The sequence below is a fragment of the Macaca mulatta genome, chromosome 3, assembly GCF_049350105.2.
Source record: "Macaca mulatta isolate MMU2019108-1 chromosome 3, T2T-MMU8v2.0, whole genome shotgun sequence".
NCBI lineage: Eukaryota > Metazoa > Chordata > Mammalia > Primates > Cercopithecidae > Macaca > Macaca mulatta.
The window spans coordinates 13537842-13560313 of NC_133408.1; the positions used below are offsets into that span (position 1 = coordinate 13537842).

Here is a 22472-nt window from a genome sequence, read left to right on the forward strand (position 1 = left end):
CAGAGCCAGGGCTGAGAGTGTGCTCTTGGTTGTCACGGTGGAATCTGCCAGGCTGGCCAGGGCTGCTAAATGACCCACACCACGCAGGACACTGAACTGCCCACCCCAAATGCCAGTCGAGGAGCACCCTGTAGAGACACACTGGCGTGACTTGAAACTGACAACCCGACCAGAGTTCCAGTCTGCAGCACGGAGGTGCGAGGGGCCAGCAGACACGCATAGAACGACGTGGAATTGGAAAGAAGGACCTTTGAGGAAAAGTCCTGACTTGCTTTGGATTTCAGAAGTTCTTCTGAGTCTTCAAGTTTTACACGGCGCAGGTTGCGAAGAAGCTCAGAGCCAGAGCAACAGCAGAAGGCTCAGGGTAAATTTGGGCCATTTGTCCAAGAATACAAGGAGCCTGGGGCCAGTTGGGGACAAGGTGGAGGGCTGCTGCGTGGCCTCCTGCTCCAGGTAGCGTTGGCCTCTGGTCCAAATACTTTGCAAGGCCCAAGTCAGAGCTGATGGAGCTTGGAGGTCAGGGGAGGCTCAGGGCAAGTCTGGGCTGCTTGCCCCCACCAAATTCCACCTCTCGCAGGTCCACCTACCACCCTGCCTGGAGACAGGGGGATGGTCCTGATGGCCTCTGCAGAACACAATGAAAAGCAAAGGTTTTGTGGGGAGAATCTTCATTATGTGCCAACGATGTTGGCTTGGAATTGTCTTTTTACCCATCGGATTGACCCACGGGAGGCTGTTTCAAAACCTGCTGGTGAATGCCAGACCAAGAGAACCATTAAAGATTTGAAATAGGCACTTTGAACTCAAAAATATCCTTCCTTTGAAAATTTCATATTTAGAAAAACAAGCGAGTTTAAAAACTCCATTATTCAAAGTAGGGTAAATGGAAAAGACATTTCAAATAAAAGCGTTTTCTTTAGGGGTGGAGGGATGTGGCCCTTCCCTCCTTTGGGTCCTAGGATAAACATGGTTTCTCGCCCCCTTTCCCAGGGAAAAATGAGAGGAGAAAATACATCAAATGGTTTTCCATGAATATCTTGGTGTGACGGAGGGATTCTCAAAACTAACTGAAATCCACACGCAGCTGAAATAATATTGCAAATGACTCCAGGCGGTTACAAATGATCCCCCATTACAGCCCACATAAAATTCCTAATCTATGTGCCGTCCCTTAGAATGTTGTCTAGTTAGACACATTTACGAAATGGAGAGAGATGTGATGGCCTTCTGGAAGGATTTTTTGAGTCTAGGCCCTGGAGGAAATCATGGAAAAAAACCTTACCAATAAAAGGTCATCTTGCTTCCCTCAACTGATATTCGTATGAACAACATCATTTCAAGAACTTGTTTTATTATAAAAGTAATACACAAACACACGCTGATTATTAAAATTTCAAGGGCTACAGAGCATTCAGGGTAAAAAGTGCACCTCACCCATCTCCACACCTCCAATTATTCTACCTTTCCCAACGAGAAGCAGAATTTTGAAAACGAAGCCAGCCCCCGCAGCCAGTTGCCCATTGAGCAAAGCAAATAAACAGACCTTGTTCCTGTATGAAAGGGGCCAAAATATACAATAAGCTGGTCCATAAATATTTATTAAGTTCCTCTGAAGTCCAAGAGATGCAGAAATAAGCAAGATACTGTCCTTGTCCTCAGGCAAACTCACGATCTTGGGAGAGACACAACAAGAACATTAAATTTAAAATATTAATAGCAAGCAGCTGGGCTTGGTGGCTTATGCCTGTAATCCCAGTACTTTGGAAGGCAGAAGCGGGTGGATTGCTTGAGCCCAGGAGTTCATGACCAGCCTGGGCAACATAGTGAGACCCTCATATCTACAAAAAATTTAAAAATTAGCCATGCATGTTCTTAATCCAGTCTATTATTGATGGCCATTTGGGTTGGTTCCAAGTCTTTGCTATTGTGAATAGTGCTGCAATAAACATGTGGCACATATACACCATGGAATACTATGCAGCCATAAAAAAGGATGAGTTCATGTCCTCTGTAGGGACATGGATGAAGCTGGAAACCATCATTCTGAGCAAACTATCACAAGGACAGAAAACCAAACACCGCATGTTCTCACTCATAGGTGGGATTTGAACAATGAGATCACTTGGACACAGGGTGGGGAATATCACACACCGGGGCCTGTTGTGGGGTGGGGGGTGTCTGGAGGGATAGCATTAGGAGATATACCTAATGTAAATGACGAGTTAATGCGTGCAGCAAACCAACATGGCACATGTATACATATGTAAAAAACCTGCACGTTGCACACATGTACCCTAGAACTTAAAGTATAATAATAATTTAAAAAAAAATTAGCCATGCATGGTGATACATGCCTGTAGTCCCAGATACATGGGAGGCTGAGGCAGGAGGATTACCTGAGCCCAGGAGATGGAGACTGCAGTGAGATATGATCACGCCACTGCACGCCAGCCTGGGCAACAGAGCAAGCACCTGTCTCAAAAGAAAAAGAAAAAAAGAAAAAAGAAAAAAGAAAAGAAACAAGAAAAAAAAAGAAATTAAAATAGCAAGCATTAAAAGAAGAGCCCAGGCTGGGTGCTGTGGCTCATGCCTGTAATCCCAGCAGTATGGGAGGCCGAGGCAGGTGGATCACATGAGTTCAGGAGTTCAAGACCAGCCTGGCCAACATGGTGAGACTTCGTCTCTACTAAAAATACAAAAAGTAGCTGGGCATAGTGGCAGGCACCTGTAATCCCAGCTACTTGGGAGGCTGAGGCAGGAGAATCGCTTGAATCCAGGAGGCAGAGGTTGCAGTGAGCTGAGATTGCACCACTGCACTCCAGCCTGGGTGACAGAGCAAGATTCCATCTCAAAAAAAAAAAAAAACAAAAGCCCGTGTGCTGTGCTGATGGTGGAGACAGCAGGACCTCAGAAAGGAGCAACTCCTTGTGCTGAGGGGAGGCTTCCTTGAGGGCCCTCCTGAGGCTGGGTCTCCATATGGCTGGGGAGGTCAAGACCATGTACTGGGGGGTATGGCACCAGCAGGAGCAAGCCTTCACCCAGGTCAACACGGAGACACTGCAAGAGGTAAGGTGGAAAGGGGGGAAGGGCCAGATGACAGGGTGATGGGGATTGTGATGCCAGAACAAGAGTTCAGAAACAACATGTGGAAGGATCTGGAGAGAGAGCAATAAGCAAGCCCGGGTGATGGCTTTCATCTTTAAGGGAAAGGATCCACCAACGTCTCTGGGGACGTTCAGCCCAAATCCTCCAGCTAAATGGCCCTGGATCAGCAGGATCTATGCTACTTGGGCTCCTGGAGGTCCTGTCTATACTGCAGGCTTCTCCCCATGGCACGAGTCTCTCCTGCCAGGTGAGCCCATGCACCCCAGGGCTGCACTGGCTTCTCCCGGGCAAATTAATCTAACTGCACTCCCTTCAACACCCTGGGCCTCTCCTGGCAGGTGTGGGGTGGCCTGTCGTGTAGGAAAAGCAGATGAAACCACGTGGATGTGACGTGAAGAAAGTTCTCTGGCCAAACACTGTCCATTTACCCTGCAGCTGATGTCTGAAATCCCAGTGTTCTCCAAGCCGTGAAGTCGTGTCCTGCTGGGCAGCAGCATCCGCGCTGGGCCCTGGGGTTCGGTGAGAAGGAGGCAGGCCGGGTCCTTGTCCTCTGGGAGCCTGCTGGTTGCTAGACCTGGGCGTCCCGGGCCAACTCGGATCCTTGCTGAGTTGCAGGCACTTCGCACAGGGTATCACGCCAAGCGGTTCTCAGTCCTTGAGACCTCGGAGTTGCAAATCCTCAAGATGTGATTTTTATGGGGGTCTGGAGAAGCCGATGGGCACAGAGGTGAGGGGGAAGGAAGGCCGCCGATGGCACCAGAGACCCTCGTGGGTCCAGCAGAGCTCAAGCATCCACCCCAGCCTGTCCTGGGGACCCCCCTTGCCCCATGTAGCTGGGTCCTCGGGAGGCTTCCACTCAGATGTAGCCCAGATGCTTAAAGTGCCAACGTAACTCCAAATAAGCTTTGTTTTCTCCAGAGGAGGGGAATCCAGTCCACAGGGGTTGCCAGGCAGTTTAATGACTGCTGAGAAGTGGTGAAGATCAAATTCTTCTTAGGGATAAATCATCTCTTAATTTTCCATAAATATGCACATTTCAGAGAGTGAAAGGGCGTATCATTCATAGCTTTATAATGGGTGCTGGAATTCCTGGCACGGCTCTCCATCCTCCATGGTAGGCATGCTTCAGCTCATTCCAGGCCCCTTTCATGTCCCACCCCGGGTTTTCCTTCTTCCTGACTTCCTGCTCTCATTGTGTCCTCTCCTGTAGTATGAGTAGCTCCTGTTAATAAGTTTCTTTGGTACAAAGGCAGACTGGAGTGTTATAATGAAAGTACAAATGCATTTTGATTGGAATACGAAGGAGGAGGCTGTTGGCTTTTGTTTTATTTGTATTTTTAACTTTCGTGGGTACATTGTAGGTATATATATCTATGGGGCACATGAGCTATTTTGGTTCAGGAATGCAATGTGTAATAATCACATCGTAAGAATGGGGCATCCATCCCCTCAAGCATTTATCCTCTGTGTTACAAACAATCCAATTACACTGTTTTAGTTATTTGTAAATGTACAATTAAGTTACTATTGTAGTTCCTCTGTTGTGCTATCAAATACTAGGTCTTTTTTTTTTCTTTTTTTTTTTTGAGACAGAGTCTTGCTCTGTTGCCCAGGCTAGAGTGCAGTGGTGCAATCTTGGCTCACTGCAGCCTCCACCTCCCAGGATCAAGCAATTCTCATGTCTCAGCCACCCGAGTAGCTGGGATTACAGGCATGTGCCACCATGCCCAGCTAATACTTGTATTTGTAGTAGAGATGGGGTTTCACCATATTGGCCAGGCTGGTCTCGAACTCCTGGCCTCAAGTGATCCATCTGCCTTGGCCTCCCAAAGTGTTGGGATTACAGGCATGAGCCACCGGGCCCGGCCAAATACTAGGATTTTTTTGTTTTTGTCTTTTAGACAAGTTTTGCTCTGTTGCCCAGGCTGGAGTGCAGTGGTGCAATCTCGGCTCACTGCAACCTCCGCCTCCTGAGTTCAAGTGATTCTCCTGCCTCAGCCTCCCGAGTAGCTGGGACTACAAGCACATGCCACCACGCCTGGCTAATTTTTGTATTTTTAGTAGAGACGGGGTTTCACCATGTTGGCCGGGCTGGTCTCAAACTCCTGACCTCAGGTGATCCGCCTGCCTTGGCCTCCCAAAGTGCTGGGATTACAGGTATGAGCCAACGCGCCCAGCCAAATACTACGTCTTATTCAAGGGGGCCTGTTGTTTTGATGAGCAGGATTTGAAAATACTTAGCAGGGGAGAAGGAATTTGAGTTGGACTTCAGCAGGCTAGTATCGCTGTTGGGGGTGCTGGTTAGGGATTCAAATGGAGGAAGAATGGGAGTAAACAGAAGTCGGAGTCGGGGGCGTGCAGCCCTGGCGGGCAGGGAAGCAGGCTCTGCAAGACGGCGAGTCCTGGGCATTAACGTGGAATGCCACTCGGAGCTCACAATGCCGGGTGCTGCACATGTGCGAACTCATGGAATCCTCACCAGGAATCCTATGCGGTAGCTATACTGTTGTTATTCCCCACTGAACAGACAAGGCAACTGAGGCACAGGGAGGGTAAGTCAGTTGATAAATGGCAGAGGGAGTCTGACCCTAGAGCTCAGGCTCTTCCCTGGAGACCTCGTCCTCCTCGCTGGTGCGCTGGTGCGTTAGTTTGCTCAGGCGGCCGTTAACAAAGAACCACAGACCCAGCAGCTTAAACAACACGTATTTTTCTCATGGTTCTAAAGATACAAAGTCCAAGATCAAGGTGACAACAGGGCTGGTTCCTCCTGAGGCCTCTCTTTGGCAGGGTCTTTCCTCTGTGCATGCAAATCTCCAGCGTCTGTGTGTCCACATTTCCCCGTTATTAAGAGCACCCATCGGACCCTAACAGCCTCGTGTTCACTTCATCACCTCTTCAAACAATTTATCTCCAAATGAAGTCATATTCTGATGTCGGGAGTTAGGGCTTCAACGTGTGAATCGGAGGGACACAGTTCAGCCCTAACAGGTGGGGAAGTCCAGTCGAGAATGCTCTGGCAGCAGAGCTGGGAAGGCCTTGGCTGGGTTGCAGGGCATCAGTGTGGCAGCTGTGTGTGGGTGGCATGGATGGGGTTGTGGCCCTGGAGTTTGGCCGCATACTGGGGTCACCCAAGGAGTTTTTAAAAATCCCAGTGCCCCTGCTGTACCCCAGACCAAGTAAACTGGACTGGCTGGAGTGCGGCCCAGGCATCTGCTATCTGTGAAGTTCCCATTGTGCAGCCGAGAGATCAGAGGAAAGATGGCCTGGAAACCAAGACACCTGGTGCGGAAAGGGAGTGGGATTTGGAACCCGATCTGTCCAGGCTCAGGGAGCATGAGAGCTGCCACAACTGCTGAGCTGAATCCGGCCCATGGCAGGCCACTCAAGCCATTGTCCAAGAGGCTCAATGGCTGTAATCACAGAACACCAACTCTCTGAGCCCAGAGACCATGCGACACTCTGCTCCTGGGGCCTTCTGAAGCTGCACCTCAGGCCACGCTGCCACCACTGACCCCCAGGCCTGGGGCTATGGCTTCAAAGCCTACTCTCTCTGCTCAATGCCCTCATTTTATGAATGGAACAGCAGATCCCAGCGATGTACGGTGACCTTCCCTATCAGGAATAAAATCTATGCTGGTGATACGTCAGGAAATGGAATCATGAGGAAACCACCAGCTTTTCAAAGGGCAGGCCTGAGGGTGGTCCTTACGCTTTTCTCTCTCAGTAGATTCCTGCAAGGTCAGGCTAAGAGGATGTGCTTGTCCTTGGAGCCCAGGGCTGGTGGGGACTGGTGGGAGATGGCAGTGGACAGTCTAGGCCAAGGCAGTCAGGCCTTCTCTGAAAATGACCATTGGCTGACCGGTCCCTGGACAGCCCCAGCCCACAGGAAGTTCTAGAGGCCAGACCAGCTCTGAGCTGTCCAGAGGGGCAGATGGACTTCTCATCTCAATGGAACTTTCTTCAGAAGGGTCTAAGCACACATGGCCTGCTCCCTGGGGTCGGTCTCTCCTAACTTAGCAAACTGATCCCCTAGGAACTCAAGAGGCAACCTGAGCCGTGACATTTCCTGCTCATTCACGGCGGCTGCATAGATCCGCAGGGACCCCTGCTTTTGTGGGGCTTCCATTTTGGTGGGGGAGACAGAAAACCAAATACATACATAAATAGACAGTACTGAAGGTGGTTATAAGAACAATGAAGAACAATCCCTATGCTTCATAAGCTCACTTCCTGTTTTGAGGTCTTTTCATGAGAATTTATTCTTTAAATGATGGTGCCTCGTTTACCATTCCCTTTCCTCCTGGGGCGGGAAACTCAAGCACAGGTTTTGTGTTGGGTTCCAGGCTACACGCAGCGGGGAGAATCAACACTGTGATGTACTCTGCCCCTCACAGCCTAGCTGGGGACGAAGGACCAAGCCTGTGGAACAACAGGCAGGTAGAAGGGCAACCCAGGACTGTCTGCCACAGCACTTCCTGAGCAACTGGCAAGAGTGAGGTGCCAGGGGGATATGCACGTGTGGGAGGTAGGCCCTACCCTCTGGTTTATAATCAGTGGGGAGGCAGGGTGCCCTGCAATAAGACAACTATACAAGGCAAGGTACCATCGCTGTTCATAAGTGTTGTTACCATGGAGGTCTTAATGGGATGTAACAATCCACAAGATTTGGGCCCTGCCTCCATGAAGCTCACAGTCTAACGGGAGGTGAAAGTGTCTATGTATTTCTGTATCGGCCTTTCTATCTAGTCATCTTTCTGTGTGATAAGGAATTCAGGAAAGAGCTGAGTTGTTACAAGTTAATGGAGGAGGAGAGGTGGCCGCAAAATTAGGAGGGGTGAAGGCAGGCGGGCAGGAAAGGCAGGGGAGGTGGGGCAAAGGCATTTGCAGCTGGGGCGTACCAGTGGCTTAAATGAGACTCAAGAATCCTGCGGTGGTGGTGGAGGCTGACGTGATGGAGGGAAGGTTCTGGGTTGGGTGAGACTGCACAGAAGAGTGAGGCTAGATGATGAAGGAAGTCCCTGGACCCAAGCACCACCTCCCTATTGGACAGGTGGGAACCCAAGATCCCTGGGAGGTAGGCAAGGGGGGTTGAGTCATGCAGTCTCTAAAGCTGGGGGAGGCTCCTTGCCCACATTGCCTGCCTGCACCCCCATCACTTCCTGCTGACATGGGCCCAGGATGCCACAGTGGGCACCAGATGTGGGTTCCGACTCTCTCTGAGGAGGGACTCCCATGATGAAAGTGGATCTTTCCATAAAGTGGTTTGGGGATTTTTTCAACAGGGCCATTTGGAAATCCATGGGGGCAACAAAAGCCTGGACTTTCGTGACGGGTCATGATGGTGACTCAAAGGTGGCAGAAAAAAGAACACTGAGCGGGCTCCTGTAGAGCAGCTCCATAACCAGCCAGCCCAGTTTCCCCTCTGCAAGCACAGAAGAATGCAGGGGTGAGGGAAGGCTTCCTCCAGGAGGTGACAACTGAGCCGTGCTAAAATTCAGCACAAATAGGAATCAGTGAGAGGGAAGGCCAGAGGGCTGGAGAAGGGGGCAGATCAGGCAGGGCTTGCAGACCAAGTAGATTCGGGTCTTTTATCTCGGAGGACCGGGAATCCCCTGGATGATTTTAAGCATAAGAAGCGACGTTTTTAGAATAGCTCTCTGCCTGCAGCCTGGGGGAAGCCGGAAGGAGAGAGTGGGTGCAGAGACACCAGGTCAAAGACTCAGCCATCCTTCTGCGAGGAGCAGGAGCAGCTCCTTCAGCCCTGGCCTTTGCACTTGCTGTCCCTTGGGCCGAGAAAGCTCCTCCCCCTTGATCTTTGGACATGCCTCCTTTGCAGCCAGGTCTCCATCCCCTCTTCAGAGGGCCTTCCCAGGCCATCCTCTCGGCTGGATCCCTGGCCCCCCGTCACGCTCTATGCCACCTCATCCTTCACTAGCTGGAAACACCACTCATTTCTCTGCTGCTTGTCACCTGCTCGTGAAAGTTCTAGGCATCTCCTCTGCTTGTGTTCCACGGAGCACAGCCCTATGACCAGGAAGGTTCCATATACCTCGGCCACAACTCTCAATGGGCAGCGGGAGAGGTAAACAGGGTAGACCGGGCCCCTCCTGGGCTCACGGCCCACACAGCAGGAGGCAGGGAGAGGAGAAGACAGGATGCAGAATGGAAGGGGAGGCGGACAGGACTGGCAGATGTGCTTCTGTCCCTAGAGGATGGGATGGAGTGAGGCATCCCACTGAATATCAAGTCAGTGGAGGGCTGTTACTGAGGATTCAGTTGTGTGGGGCCTTGCCACGGGGCCTCAGGACTCCAAGGTAACGCTCCAGAGAGGACAGAGGCACCCCTGGCCTGGTCCCCTCTGCTGGGGCAGACTCCAGGCTCGCTCGGCTGGGGGCCTAACAAACAGAGCGGAACCGCAGGTCTGGATCTTGAGAGGCATCCTGGGGGTGCACGCAGTGGGCAGGGAGGGAATTAAGCGTGCCTGGGGCAGCTGCTCTGGAGACGGAGCTTTGGGGCAGCATCCCCCAGCAGCCCACGCCCTTTATCTAAGCTGGATGATTGCTTAAAAAATCCAGCAGCCGGCATCTCTAGGGGGCTGAACGTTCCATTCTTTGCTGGCAAGAGAACACAAGGCCACAGAATGCCGTGATGAGAAATAAAGGACCCAGTGACTCAACGCATTTGTGACAGGTTTATTGTGGAGCGCTGCATGGGCCTGCCAACACAGTCCAGACGTGACATTTAAAAGCCCTGCACATTCCATTTTCCCTGGTGGCCTCCCCACCGTCGACCGTGTGAAACACAGGCAGCTTGTCCACATCAACCAAGAGTCTGCTGAGTAGGCTCTGGTCTTTGGTCCAGAGGTCTCTGCACATTGCAGGAGTGCAGCGAAGGTGTTTAAAAAGCTGCTTGCTTCCACCGGTGGGCCTCCTGCTATCAGGAAAGGGGGCCAGGGTTCGTGCACAGATTGGTGCGGCAAATCTTGCAATGAGATAGCTCAAAGTTTTCAGGGAAGCTGTCCAATCTTTTCTCTCTGAAATTCCTAATCTATAAGAGCATGTTTTCTAAAAAGTCGTAAAAATGCACACAACCTACCTGCTGTTTTGGTTTAATGAAAGAAGCCACTTGATTGGATTCCGTGATGCTCACTGACCAGGCACAAATGCCTTTTCTCTCCAATAAAAAAACAGCAACAAAGCTACTATTCTCTGCTTATTTTCTGCTAGATGTCATCATTATCTCTCCATATGTAAAAGAGGTTACATAACTTGCCCAAAATCACACCACTAGTAAGTAACAGAGCCGGCATTTGAACCCGTGCTCTGAGTCACCATCCTGGATTGCTTCTTAAGGCTCTATAAGGTCCCCAGATGCAGTTATGTGGATCCCCCCTCTGAATCACTATCTTCTTATAGGCAGGTGGCCTACAGGAAAGTAGAATGTTCCAAAATTATAAGAGAAATGGAGTAAAATATTAGGCTGAGCTTGTAGAGAAGCCGTGTTGTTATATACAGCACCATGTTTTTCTGGAGGCCAGGAATGAAAATTGAGAAGCTACAGCAGCACATGTTCTTATGTTTGGCTCAGACTGAGGGTGTCTTAAGCAAGCCTGAGCCTTTGGCAAACTCGCCCAGTGGAGGCGAGAAGGATGAAGGGCTGAGGCGGGTCAGCATGGAGCTTGTGCATTGAAAATGTGTTGGAATCCTTACCAATGGCTCCAAACTCCCATGGCAACCCCAGCATCGAGGGAATCACATGAGGGAAGAGGGGCCCCTTCCTGATCTTTCCAAAGATGCAGCCACCAGTTCTGTGGAGGCAGGAGCTCTGGGACTATGGACACACCTGTCCATGTATGTATGCATCAAATGGTATACCTAGAACAAGGACTCGCCAGAGAGTTTGAAAAGCTGACTTGAGAACATCACTATGTTTCCCGAGACCCTCAGTGCCCTCAGTTGTAGGCGCAGGCTTTGTGGTCAGTGTTCTCTAAGATCTTGACTTCACTGAATAATCCGCAGAGAACATCCTGCACTCCACCCCAGCCCAGACCTTTCCCCACTTTCTGGGTGGGGCCTGGGAAGCAGCGCAGTGGACCAGCGTGCATGAGTGTGTGGGGACAGGTATCAGAAGGGGACAGGACAGCATGGGAAATGGGAGGGAAAGCAGGGGTATCTCTCCCTGAGGGAAACAGCGTCCTTGATGAAAACTGGCAGACCAGGTGTCCTCCCCTCTCCCGGGTCAGAGTTCAGAGAAACCGAACCAAGAGAAGGAACTGTTCAGCTTTTAAAGACATGATAGGCTGAGTCAAAATAAGGAACATCTCTTTTGAGGCTTGCAACATCACTCAGAAGTGATGTGCCAAGCAGATGTGGAAATAGCAGCTGTCAGCCTTTGCCAGAATCTTCTATACAGCGGTATTTATCTGCCTTCTGGCTGTACCCTGAACTCACCGTTTGACCTACTGTTACCAAGCTACAGATGTAGGCATTTAAGTCCCCTGAAAGTTGCTGCTGCCTGTCACACTCACACACACACACACACACACACACACACACACACACACACACAGTTGACATCATAAAACAGCATGGTAGCTGGTAGCTTCTAAGAGGTAGTATGCCCAATATTGAGTTGCACGGACACTATATATATAGCTTATAGCTGATGCTCATTTTTTAATAAACAAAACATTTTTGTGAATCAGGTCACACACCTCAAAAATGCCTGGGGAGCTTTCAATTTAAAGAATAGACTCTTCCTGAAAGTCTATGGAGCCCTCTGAAATGGAATAGCTCACTAGACATCAGGAGACACTCTGGAAGTCTGGTTTTTCCTATGTGGGGTTTTCTTGAAGAAGTGCCCAAGAGCGGCCGGGTGCAGTGGCTCACACCTGTAATCCCAGCACTTTAGGAGGCCGAGGCAGGCGGATCACGAGGTCAGGAGATGGAGACCACCTGGCTAACACGGTGAAACCCCGTCTCTACTAATAATTCAAAGAAATTAGCTGGGCGCGGTGGCGGGTGCCTGTAGTCCCAGCTACTCGGGAGGCTGAGGCAGGAGAATGGCGTGAACCCAGGAGGTGGAGCTTGCAGTGAGCTGAGATCACACCACTGCACTCCAGCCTGGGCGACAGCGAGACTCCGTCTCAAAAAAAAAAAAAAAAAAAAAAAAAAGTGCCCAAGGGAACTCTGGCTGAAGCGAAACATTCACATAAGGCTACTGTGATCTTGGACTTCATTACATCTCCCTATCCTACCAGACCCAAAATACCAGACATTTCAAAGAAGGAGCTATTTTTCCTTGCATTTTTGGAACCACTGGCATCCAATGTTGTTTCCATAAAAATTCTCTTGGGTATTTTTGGAACAGAGAATGAATAGGATTAATGAAGCAGGACTGTGACTTGCTGTGCCCATTCCCCAACTGTTACCTGGGTGGGGTGCTGCCCCTGCCCTGTGCTGGCGTGGAGATTTGGCCCAGACAACCGTCCCTGGTCCTCAGCCTCCTTCTCAGACCAAATGAGCAAAAGACTCCAGGAGCAGCCCCTTCCAAGACCACTGTTGCTTTCGGGAAGCTCACATCTAAAGGAAAAGGAAACTGGAGACAACATGGTCTCCTCTCTGAGGTGACGTGGTCTGTGTCAAAAGCTGAGACTGGTGTTTTCTGTAGTCACTGGTTGATTTCATTCACTCATTCAATAGGCATTTTTTTTTTAACCTAACCTACCATGTGCCAGGTGATGATATATTGTACTAGGATGAATTATAGATTGCTGTTTTTACAGGTAAGAATTGACAATTTCATATGGTTAAACCTAATATTTAGAGTGTTTTCCTAAGTTAGTGTTACTTTTTTTCTTCTGATGGCATCAACGAAGGCAGAGATAACCCAATCATTACTATCTGCTATGGCGGCCTGGGTCTGCCCAGGTTCCTTTCCAGAAACAGGGCAGACACCAGTTTCTACCATGCATGTAATGGTGAGATATTTTGTGACTTAATATAGGGCCGAGTTACTGCTTTAAATTGGCTTCTCCCAGACACCCTTTTATGCAGAGGCAGTTTGAGGCCTGGGCCACTTGGGGAGCTCAACCACCATGGCTCCCCAACTCTGCAGGCCCTGCTCTGCAGTGTGGAGAGGCAGCCGGCTGGAGGAGAGTGATTCGTAAGTGCGCAATGAAGACAATCTCTCTTGGACTCATCTTGTCTAATGCTACTGGAGCAAAACTGTACCCAAAGTTCACTTGCAAATATATTTACACAGACCAGTATGAAATTAAATGATTTAATAATCAGTTAAAAAACAAAAAACGAAAAGAGGCCGGGCGTGGTGGCTCACGCCTGTAATCCCAGCACTTTGGGAGGCTGAGGTGGGTGGATCACCTGAAGTTAGGAGTTCAAGACCAGCCTGGCCAACATGGTGAAACCCCATCTCTACTAAAAATACAAAAATTAGACCAGGCACGGTGGCTCACGCATGTAATCCCAGTGCTTTGGGAGGCTGAGGTGGGTGGATCACTTGAGGTCAGGAGTTGGAGAACAGCCTGGCCAACATGGTGAAACCCTGTCTCTACCAAAAATACAAAATGCAGCTGGACGTGGTAGTGCATGCTCATAATCCCAGCTACTCAGGAGGCTGAGGCAGGCGAACCTAGGAGGCGAAGGTTGCAGTGAGCCGAGATCGTGTCACTGCACTCCAGCCTGGGTGACAGAGTGAGACTGTCTCAAAAAAAAAAAAAAAAAAAAAAAAAAAAGCTAAAGAACAAACAAACCAAAACCTGACACCTTTAAACTCTGAGACCATAGGAGATACCTAGTATCCCTTCACTAATTTATTAGAAGATGCTTTCTTTCCCTTGTACTCAATTTTCTGCTAACCAGATTCTCTGTGAATATGATTCAAGTAGTTTAATACAGTACGAAAGTGCAGAGTATGGGAGATAATAAACAAGAATAAGATTCTGAAATTTAAAAGAAAGGTTCTGAGATACTTTTGATGCTGCAGATAAATGACATGAGCTTAAGTGATTAAATTTATTCAAAAGGAGTTACTGGGGCAGCCTTTCTGGTGGCGAATAACCAGGTGAACATTAACCACAGTGGCCAGTGGGGTGAGACTTGAGCTTCTCAACCTCAGCTCTGGTGACATCTGGGGCCAGATCATTCTTTGTTGCGGGGACTGTCCTGTACACTGCAGGATGATGAGCAGCATCCCTGACTCTACCCATGAGATCCCAGCAGCACTTCCACTGGCTGAGAATCACGGGGTCCAATGGATACAACCAAATGCAAACTCAATGATTTGTAGGGGGAAAGCACAGCTTCCTGGGGGAACAACCCGTGTCAGCTTCACAAAGCTGGAGGCAAGCCTGGGGGAATGGCCTATGGTGAGGGCACAGGGCCTCTGGAGTGAGTGAGGTAGAGTGTTATGGAGTAGTACCCACCTTGACAACTGCATCCCTTCCAGCCAAACTCAAGACTGGAGAAGCAACACTGGCTTACACAGCTGAAGGGGTCCTGGGGAAGAGACGGGACTTGCAGACTCAACCATTGCTCCGCAAGGGGGTGGCCTGGGGGACAGTGAGAAGGATCTCGCCACCCACCTCTGGGCCTTTGCATGTCCTGACAACTCCATCTACGATAGCCACACCTCTTCCCCCACTCCATCTGGCTCCTCCTTACTCTTCAGGTCTCAGCTCAAATGGCTTTCCCGCCCCACCCCCTGAAGGTTCTCTGATCCTTTCCCTGCGGCCACCCTCCCCTGGCCCTGCCAGTCTGCTCAGTGGTGCCTCGCATCCAAACTTCTAGTGCAGAACTTGTCACCTTGTCACACACACACTGTGTATATTTATATGGATTGCAGGAGTTTGGTTTTCTGTTTGTTCCTCCCATTAAAATATGAACTCCATGAAGACAGGGACCCTGTTTCCATGGAGTACCACACTCCTCCCAGAAGCCAATGGGGCACCCAACACATGGTAGACATCCCCACCCCCACCAAGTATCTGCTAAATTGATGAGGGAAACCACTTTTCCACTGAATGGCAGGAGAGGTCCAATAAGTGAAGCTCATGAGGATGGAATCAAGCATGTGGTCACCGCAGCAAACAGTGGCATCAATGTGGACGTTGGTTTATTTCTGCAAAGTGTGCCAGGCAGAAGCTGATCCCAGACAACAACGTGGGACATGTGCAAGTTTCTGTCTTTACCCACATATTTTTGGGGGTGTTCACCAGTACCTTATTATGATACATCTTTTGGACAAATGGTTTGTACCCTGAGCCCAATTACACACCCTCAATGTGTCGACAACTTATATCAAAAGCCTGGTGAGACAGTGAACTGCTAACCTGGGTGGTAGAGTTCTATGCTTCGAAACTGGTATTATAAAGAATGATCGTTTGCATATTGATCAGGGAGGGTGGAGAGTAAGGGGACAGGGAGGGCTGTTCAACAAAGACTCAGCGAGCCTCTGATTATGTCTGTATTTCAAAGAGCACAGGTCATGGTTGACACGCGGGCAGCAAGCACACTGCTGACATCTAGTCTGCTTGGTTCCTCACCACCACTGCCAGGTTCCAACATCAAGAACACAGAGACATTTCCGTCTAACTTTTATATGAAGAATTTAATTATCTATACACGTAACTAATTCAAAAGGTTGTATTACAGTTGTTAAAGCCGCAGGTTTATATATTTATATATTTTACATTCATATCCGTGAAAATACTGAAGCGCAACTGAACGAGGAGGAGAGGTCCTCGCTCTCTGCACCATGTGAAAGGAGAAGGACCTCTACACGACCACCAGCACAGCCTCCCGACCGCTGGGAGAACGCGAGGGGAGCGCGCGTTACAGAGTCTTTAGGAGGACAGCTAGATTGTGCTTGAGGCTCCCCCTGCCCCATTTTCTGTGCCGTGAGCAGCAGGCATTTTTATTGAGAGCTTCCAACTAGTGTTTAAAAGACAAACAGGGCTTCGGCTACAGCATATCTAACACACAAACGGACCATGAGCTCCATTTCATATTAATCTGTAGAAATTCCACAGTCTAGTTAAAAAATGTAAACATTGGAAATTAATTGCAGGGAGACTTCTATACATTCTTTCTTGTCAAGAAAATTACTTGTTCAAAATAGGTCATTCCATGAAAAGTAATTGGAATAAAACTTCATGTAACAGAGACTAAAAAGAGATTGTGGAGATCGTTGATCCTAACGACCTCAACGGTGTTGTCTACTGATTTTATGCGATGCAAACACGCAAAATTAAAAACCCCAAACAAAACACCAACTCAACCAGATAAATCTGAGACCAAACAAAAACAGAGTGCTTTCTCATGTGGCTACAGGGTCACTGTGCAAAATCAAATCAAATGCAGTATGATTAGAGCATCGTACAAGGTAATAGCTTTGCCATGGAAAGAACTGATTTCTTATGTACAGGATGTATTACATGCTCAACAAGGTACAGCTGATACACACAAACAAGCACAAACACCTTCGCTTTAATTGGGCTCATTCTACACGTCTTTAAAACAGAGATACTGAACTCCTCTGTACTTCTATAGCAAGGGGGGAAAGCCCCAAACTACACAATTTAGTTGGTAACACTGGACAAAATGAAAAAATACATCAAGTCTCAGATTTATGGACATTTGGAACAATTTTTAATAGCACATGCAGCATTCCTTGATAGTGGGTCTTTTTGCAAAACCAAAATAGCAAAGAAGTCATTTATTTATTTTGTTTATTAAAAGGCTAAAATATATATTTAAAAATAATTTTAAAACTATTGAAAGCACCTGTGCAAAGGTGGGGGAAAGTCAATTTGAGTAACTAGGAAAGCCACAAAAGGACCCACTACCCTGTGTGTTTTTGTAATTTTTGCTCCTATCTCTGCAAGTAATAACTCAAACATTGCGATCACATGCAACTAAGGTAAAATGAGGTAAACTGCTCTGCAGTGAGTTCTTCTACTCAGAAGGCAGTAGGTGATCATGCTGGAAGTCACATGATCAAGGCTGCATCTCCCATCATCCCTCTGGGCAGTGATATGGGATAGTGGGTCTCTTTGAGGACTTTCAAGCCTGAGGGGGGGATGGACAACATATGATTCCTAGAAAAAGGAGGAAAACAACACATAAGCAAAACAAAACAATGAGCAAAATTCAAGCTAGGAAAATGAGTCAGGCATGTAAACAGCATGGTGCCAAAATGATTTGGGAAAAAAAAAAAAAAAAAAGGAAAAAGGAGGGAGGGGAGGGAGGGGACATGCTACAGAAGGAATGAAAATTAAAGAAAAATAAAACCCCACGAGTTAAACTCTTGCATTACAGAAGGTCTTCAAAGAGACGATTGCGAATGCAGCAATGGTCTAGCTTTAAGTTCTGCAAACAAAGCTCAGCAGAATCAGAGCAATGCTGCATGTTTTACCGGAAGATACCAGAGAGGCAAGGCGACAGAGCCACCAGGGCACTTACATTGCTGGCTTGGGTCCATGTCTGTGGTCAGCTTCACATAATTGGATGGGAAGAGCCCCACTTGTCCATTGACTTCCCCCTTCCACCAGTCGGGGTCCTCCTTGTTGAGGACGTTGATGATCTGGCCCTTGTTGAAGGCCAGCTCGTCGTCGTTCTGCGCAGTGTAGTCGTACATCCCAATCACCTGGCACACTGCAGGAGACAGGGCTGGGTGAGCGGCTGCACACCCACCGAAGAACGCGCAACGGGCACCGCGCAGCCGTTCAACATTCCCAGCTACTCTTTCTGTACTTTCAGAAGAGGGTGACAGTAGGTGGAACCGTTCTATTGGGCTTTTTGCAGTGTGGGCAATAGGGGAAGATGAAGAATTAAAAACCAAGACAACAGCAAAATTTTCACACTAAGTCTTTAGAGTTTTGTTTTGTTTTGTTTTTCGGTTTTTTTTGAGATGGAGTCTCACTCAATCGCCCAGGCTGGAGTGCCGTGGAGTGATCTCGGCTCACTGCAAACTCTGCCTCCCAGGTTCATGCCATTCTCCTGCCTCAGCCTCCCAAGTTGCTGGGACTACAGGTGCCTGCCACCTCGCCCGGCTAATTTTTTTGTATTTTTAGTTAGAGACGGGGTTTCACCGTGTTAGCCAGGATGGTCTCAATCTCCTTACCTTGTGATCCGCCTGCCTTGGCCTCCCAAAGTGCTGGGATTACAGGCGTGAGCCACTGCGCCCGGCCAGTCTTTAGTTTTTATAATATCATCCTCTTTTTCATGTTTACTTGTCAGCAGAAAATGTACAATGCTAATTGAGGGCTTTCGTTTCGAGTGCAGTGGAACTCCTTTCTACTGCTGACTCCAGAAAGACCGGCCCAACTCCATCCCATCTTCTGCTGCACAGGACAGCTGTGTGTCATGGGGACTTTACTATCATTTTTTCTTTTTGGTTTAAAGTAGAAGGTAATCATCATTTGACCTCCAAGAATCCCAAATCTTAGGGAGAACTAAAACTAGTGATTGATTGATTTATTATTTATTTGAGACAGAGCCTTGCTCTGTTGCCCAGGCTGGAGTGCAGTGGCACGATCTCAGCTCACTGCAACCTTCACCTCCAGGGTTCAACCGATATCTGGTCCTTTCGAAAGAGGCCTCAGCCTCTTGAGTAGCAGGGATTACAGGCATGCACCACTATGCCTGGCTAATTTTTATACTTTTAGCAGAGACGGGGTTTCACCATGTTGGCCAGGCTGGTCTCGAACTCCTGGCTTCAAGAGAGCCACCCGCCTCGGCCTCCTAAAGTGCTGGGATTACAAGGCGCATGCCACCACATCATGCCTAAAACCAGTGTTTCAAAAGATTTTCCTGCTGCTGTATCTTTGCGTCTCAAAATGTTGTCTTGAAAGAAATCTCCACCCTCAAGAACAATTTTTCTTTTCTCATTTTCTCTCAAGCCTATAGGAGGTAAAACTGTTCTCATTCTTTGGCACTTCTACTTCAGATGAGTCTGCACCAACAGGTCACAGTCCCTGTGAATCTTTCTTAACCAGCCTATATAAATAGGTTTAGGCTTTTCAAATTCTCCAGCTAATTCAATCACTTCAGCAACTGATTTCGGCGGGCCTGAGGAAGGGGCTGTACACGGAAGTGGAGGGATACTGACACATCTCCCCAGGGGACAGCAAACCCTGCAGGAACCACATTCCTCAGCCTACACGAGGCCACAGCTCAAGCAAAGAGGCCCAGTGGGAACTGGGGTTCATCACAAAGTTTGCCCATCCTTTAATTTCTTGAGAAGGCTGCCAGGTTTTAATCTTATCTCATTGGGCACATACAGCACAGATATTTAACCACAAGGTATTGGAACAAAAATTCTACACTTTCCACAAAAGCCAACCAAGAATGGGTAGCTTAAAGACCTAAAACAGAAACCTGCTCCCCTGACCTCAGCTCTCTCAGATCTTGCTGAAGCATCTAATTTGGTCCCTTCAATCAGAAAACAGCCAACTGGGCCAACTGCTGTGCTCTGTTCTTTTCCAGTCCTCCAGGAAAGTGTGTACAACATCCTGCCCGCCCAGCAGAGCCCCCTCTGCCCACAGTGAATGTCACAGGGGAGCTATTTTGGTCTTCAGTGAACACCACATTACAGCCCCCAACCCCCGTGGCCCCCAGCTCCATCTCCTGACCTACTGAGACCCCAGCCATTTATTTTTGGGTGTCCCTTTCTGTCACCTCACCCCCTAGCCTGAACCCCAATGTAAATGGCTGGAAGGAAATCAAGAGGAAAATGTGGCCTTAATGCCACAGCATTCATGACTCCTGCAGGAAGAGCGTTCCAACAAGGGTTCTGTTGTATGCGGCACAGAAAAGCCACTTAGATATCTGGTCCTTTCGAAAGACATATTCCGTATCACATTAGTTGGGTGTCAGTCCCAGCAAGTACAAGAAGTGCTTTAAAGCACATGCGAAAAACAACGTAAATATATTTAATGAGGAAATCAAGTGGAAAAACTCAAGTGACACGCAGACCATTTTCCAGTTAGAAACGGGAAACTCCTTACCTGCCGCTAACGCTGTTGACTTAGGTGGCTCTGTTGGAGTGATTTTGCTCGTCCCAGGGCTTAGAAGTTTTACATAATTAGCTGGGAACCAGCCTATCTGGCGCTTTTTCCCACGTGCCTGGTAAGAAAATAATTACATCAAACATTTTTAAAGGCTCATCTTTTATAATACAGCTCACTTTATAACAGAGCAGTTATGTAAAGCTTACATATAACTGAAAAACAAACGACATTAAGAGTAAAATCTATGGATTACTGTGTCACAAAAGTAAAACACCATAGCTAAAATTCAAATTGTGGCAATCACTGGTCAGCAAAGCCCAGAATGTTTTTGCTTGGGCTAGACCGTGTGGATCACAAAATCAGGATATACCATGGATTGCCTGGGATAGAAAATTCTGCTCATGTAATGCTAGCACTCAGCTGTTAATTTCAGGTAATGCAGACATTATGGTTAATGCCAACACTGTATATGGGTTTTAGGAACAATAATAATAATAATGATGATGGCCATCAATACCGAGTACTTCTTTTTTTTAAATTAATTACTTTTTTTTTGAGATGGAGTCTCGCTCTGTTGCCCAGACTGGGGTGCAGTGGCGCAATCTAGGCTCACTGCAAGCTCCGCCTCCCAGGTTCACGCCATTCTCCCGCCTCAGCCTCCCGAGTAGCTGGGACTACCGGCACCCACCACCACGCCTGGTTAATTTTGTTTTTGTATTTTTAGTAGAGATAGGGTTTCACCTTGTTAGCCAGGATGGTCTCAATCTCCTGACCTCGTAATCTGCACCCCTCGGCCTCCCAAAGGGCTGGGATTACAGGCGTGAGCCACTGCACCTGGCCCTCACTGAGTACTTTTTATGAGCCAGGCCCTGTGCATTTAGGCACACAATTCCAGAAGGATAGTACTATCATTATTCCCAATTTCCAGATGAAAAGTTGAGTGACAGCCCCAAGGCCACAGGCAGTTAGTGGCAAGCCAAGATGCACTCATGTGTCTGCATGCTCCTTTATGGGTAATATACATCAAGATGACACACATGCAGTACACACAGAACACAAGGAGACTCGATGTTATTTTCACAAACCCGTAGGCCCATGTGATGGCTAAAGCCACATTTTTCACTGCCATTTCTTTCTCACTTAATTCAATCTGATTCAACACAAGATTCATCTATGCAGTGTTTCTGCACCATGCTGTTAGAAAGGGACAGTAGATGACTGTCCCTATAAACCAGGGGAGTTTGCAACCAAGTTGGTGAGGCAGGTTTTGCAGTTAGGACACAATCCCATGAAAATAGTCGAGTTAGGGATCATGAGTCGGGCTTTGACTACCCTTCTGTACACCACCAAGAGAACCCAAAACTACTCGTGCATACACACGCATGCGCACACACACACACACACACACGTCTAGAAACAAGGCTCTGATCAAAACAGTTGCCTCTGGGGACAAGGGTGGGAGGGAGACATTTATATTCCCTCATAACTTTTGAATTTTAAACCATGTGACTATAATTACCTATTCCCCAAATAAGGAAATAAAACAAAAAGAAAACTTCTACCACATTACCTGTGCCCTCCCACCTGCCAGTTTATCAAGAGGGATACCTCTGGGTCACTTTGAGAACACAGAGCAGGCTTCACTTTTCCTTGAGGTCTGACAGATTTCATTCCCTTGGCTCAAGGACTAAAGCTTTTACGTTCACAGTGAACCTGCCGATGACTGAAGCCATTTGGTTACAAGTTTCCACATTTATCCACCGAGTGTCTACCATTCTGCTCGCAATGACACCCTTTCCCACACCTCTGCAGCAGAGCACAGACCTCGCTGGTGTTTCCTCATTTGTGGATCCACACGGAGAGTCACTCTGGTGACAGCGCCAGGAGCTCTCCTGGGCCATGGCAACTCAGCCTCTTTACTGTGGATTCTAAGAACCACTCAAACTCTCACTTTAGCACAGTGCTAGAGGTGTGGGGACTGAAAAATACAGCTGCTGCCTCCAAGGGGCTAGTCAGCTACATGTGGAAATAAGAAATGTGCACAGAAAGCAAAGTAATATAAAATACTAAAGAGTGGTGCTGGCACGGGGCCACCGCTGGAGCTCAGGGGAGGGAGACGGCACTTCTGGTTGGGATGGTCACAGAGAGCTTCCAGAAGTGGGATCTGCCAGCTCTTGCGGGAAGTGGAGAGGTGGGAGTCGGCTGGCCCCTGGGGAGAAATGTCATGAACAAAGGCAGCGAGGCAGAAGAGCAGGGGGTGTTGGTGTTTCAAAGACGCTGGAGTGGAGACGTCATTGCTCAGCGGTAAGACGTGAGGCTACACTGGGGAGAGGGGCCC

At 48.4% G+C, this 22472-nt stretch overlaps 1 protein-coding gene across 3 annotated transcripts in view; it reads right to left on the reverse strand.

Annotated features, from left to right (window-relative positions):
• Window positions 1-22472, reverse strand: part of ITSN1 (intersectin 1) — a 242278-nt gene that overhangs the window by 35154 nt on the left and 184652 nt on the right. For 2 of the 3 annotated variants that reach the window (XM_028845352.2, XM_028845350.2), the window contains 3 exons: window positions 20132-20249; window positions 17586-17777; window positions 15714-17221 (listed from right to left, as the gene is read on the reverse strand). In XM_028845352.2, the coding sequence (XP_028701185.1) occupies window positions 17220-17221; window positions 17586-17777; window positions 20132-20249 (312 nt within the window). In that variant the 3' untranslated portion in view covers window positions 15714-17219. Of the gene's footprint in view, window positions 1-15713; window positions 17222-17585; window positions 17778-20131; window positions 20250-22472 lie in introns of those variants that run through there. The other variant, XM_028845344.2, reaches the window with a different exon arrangement.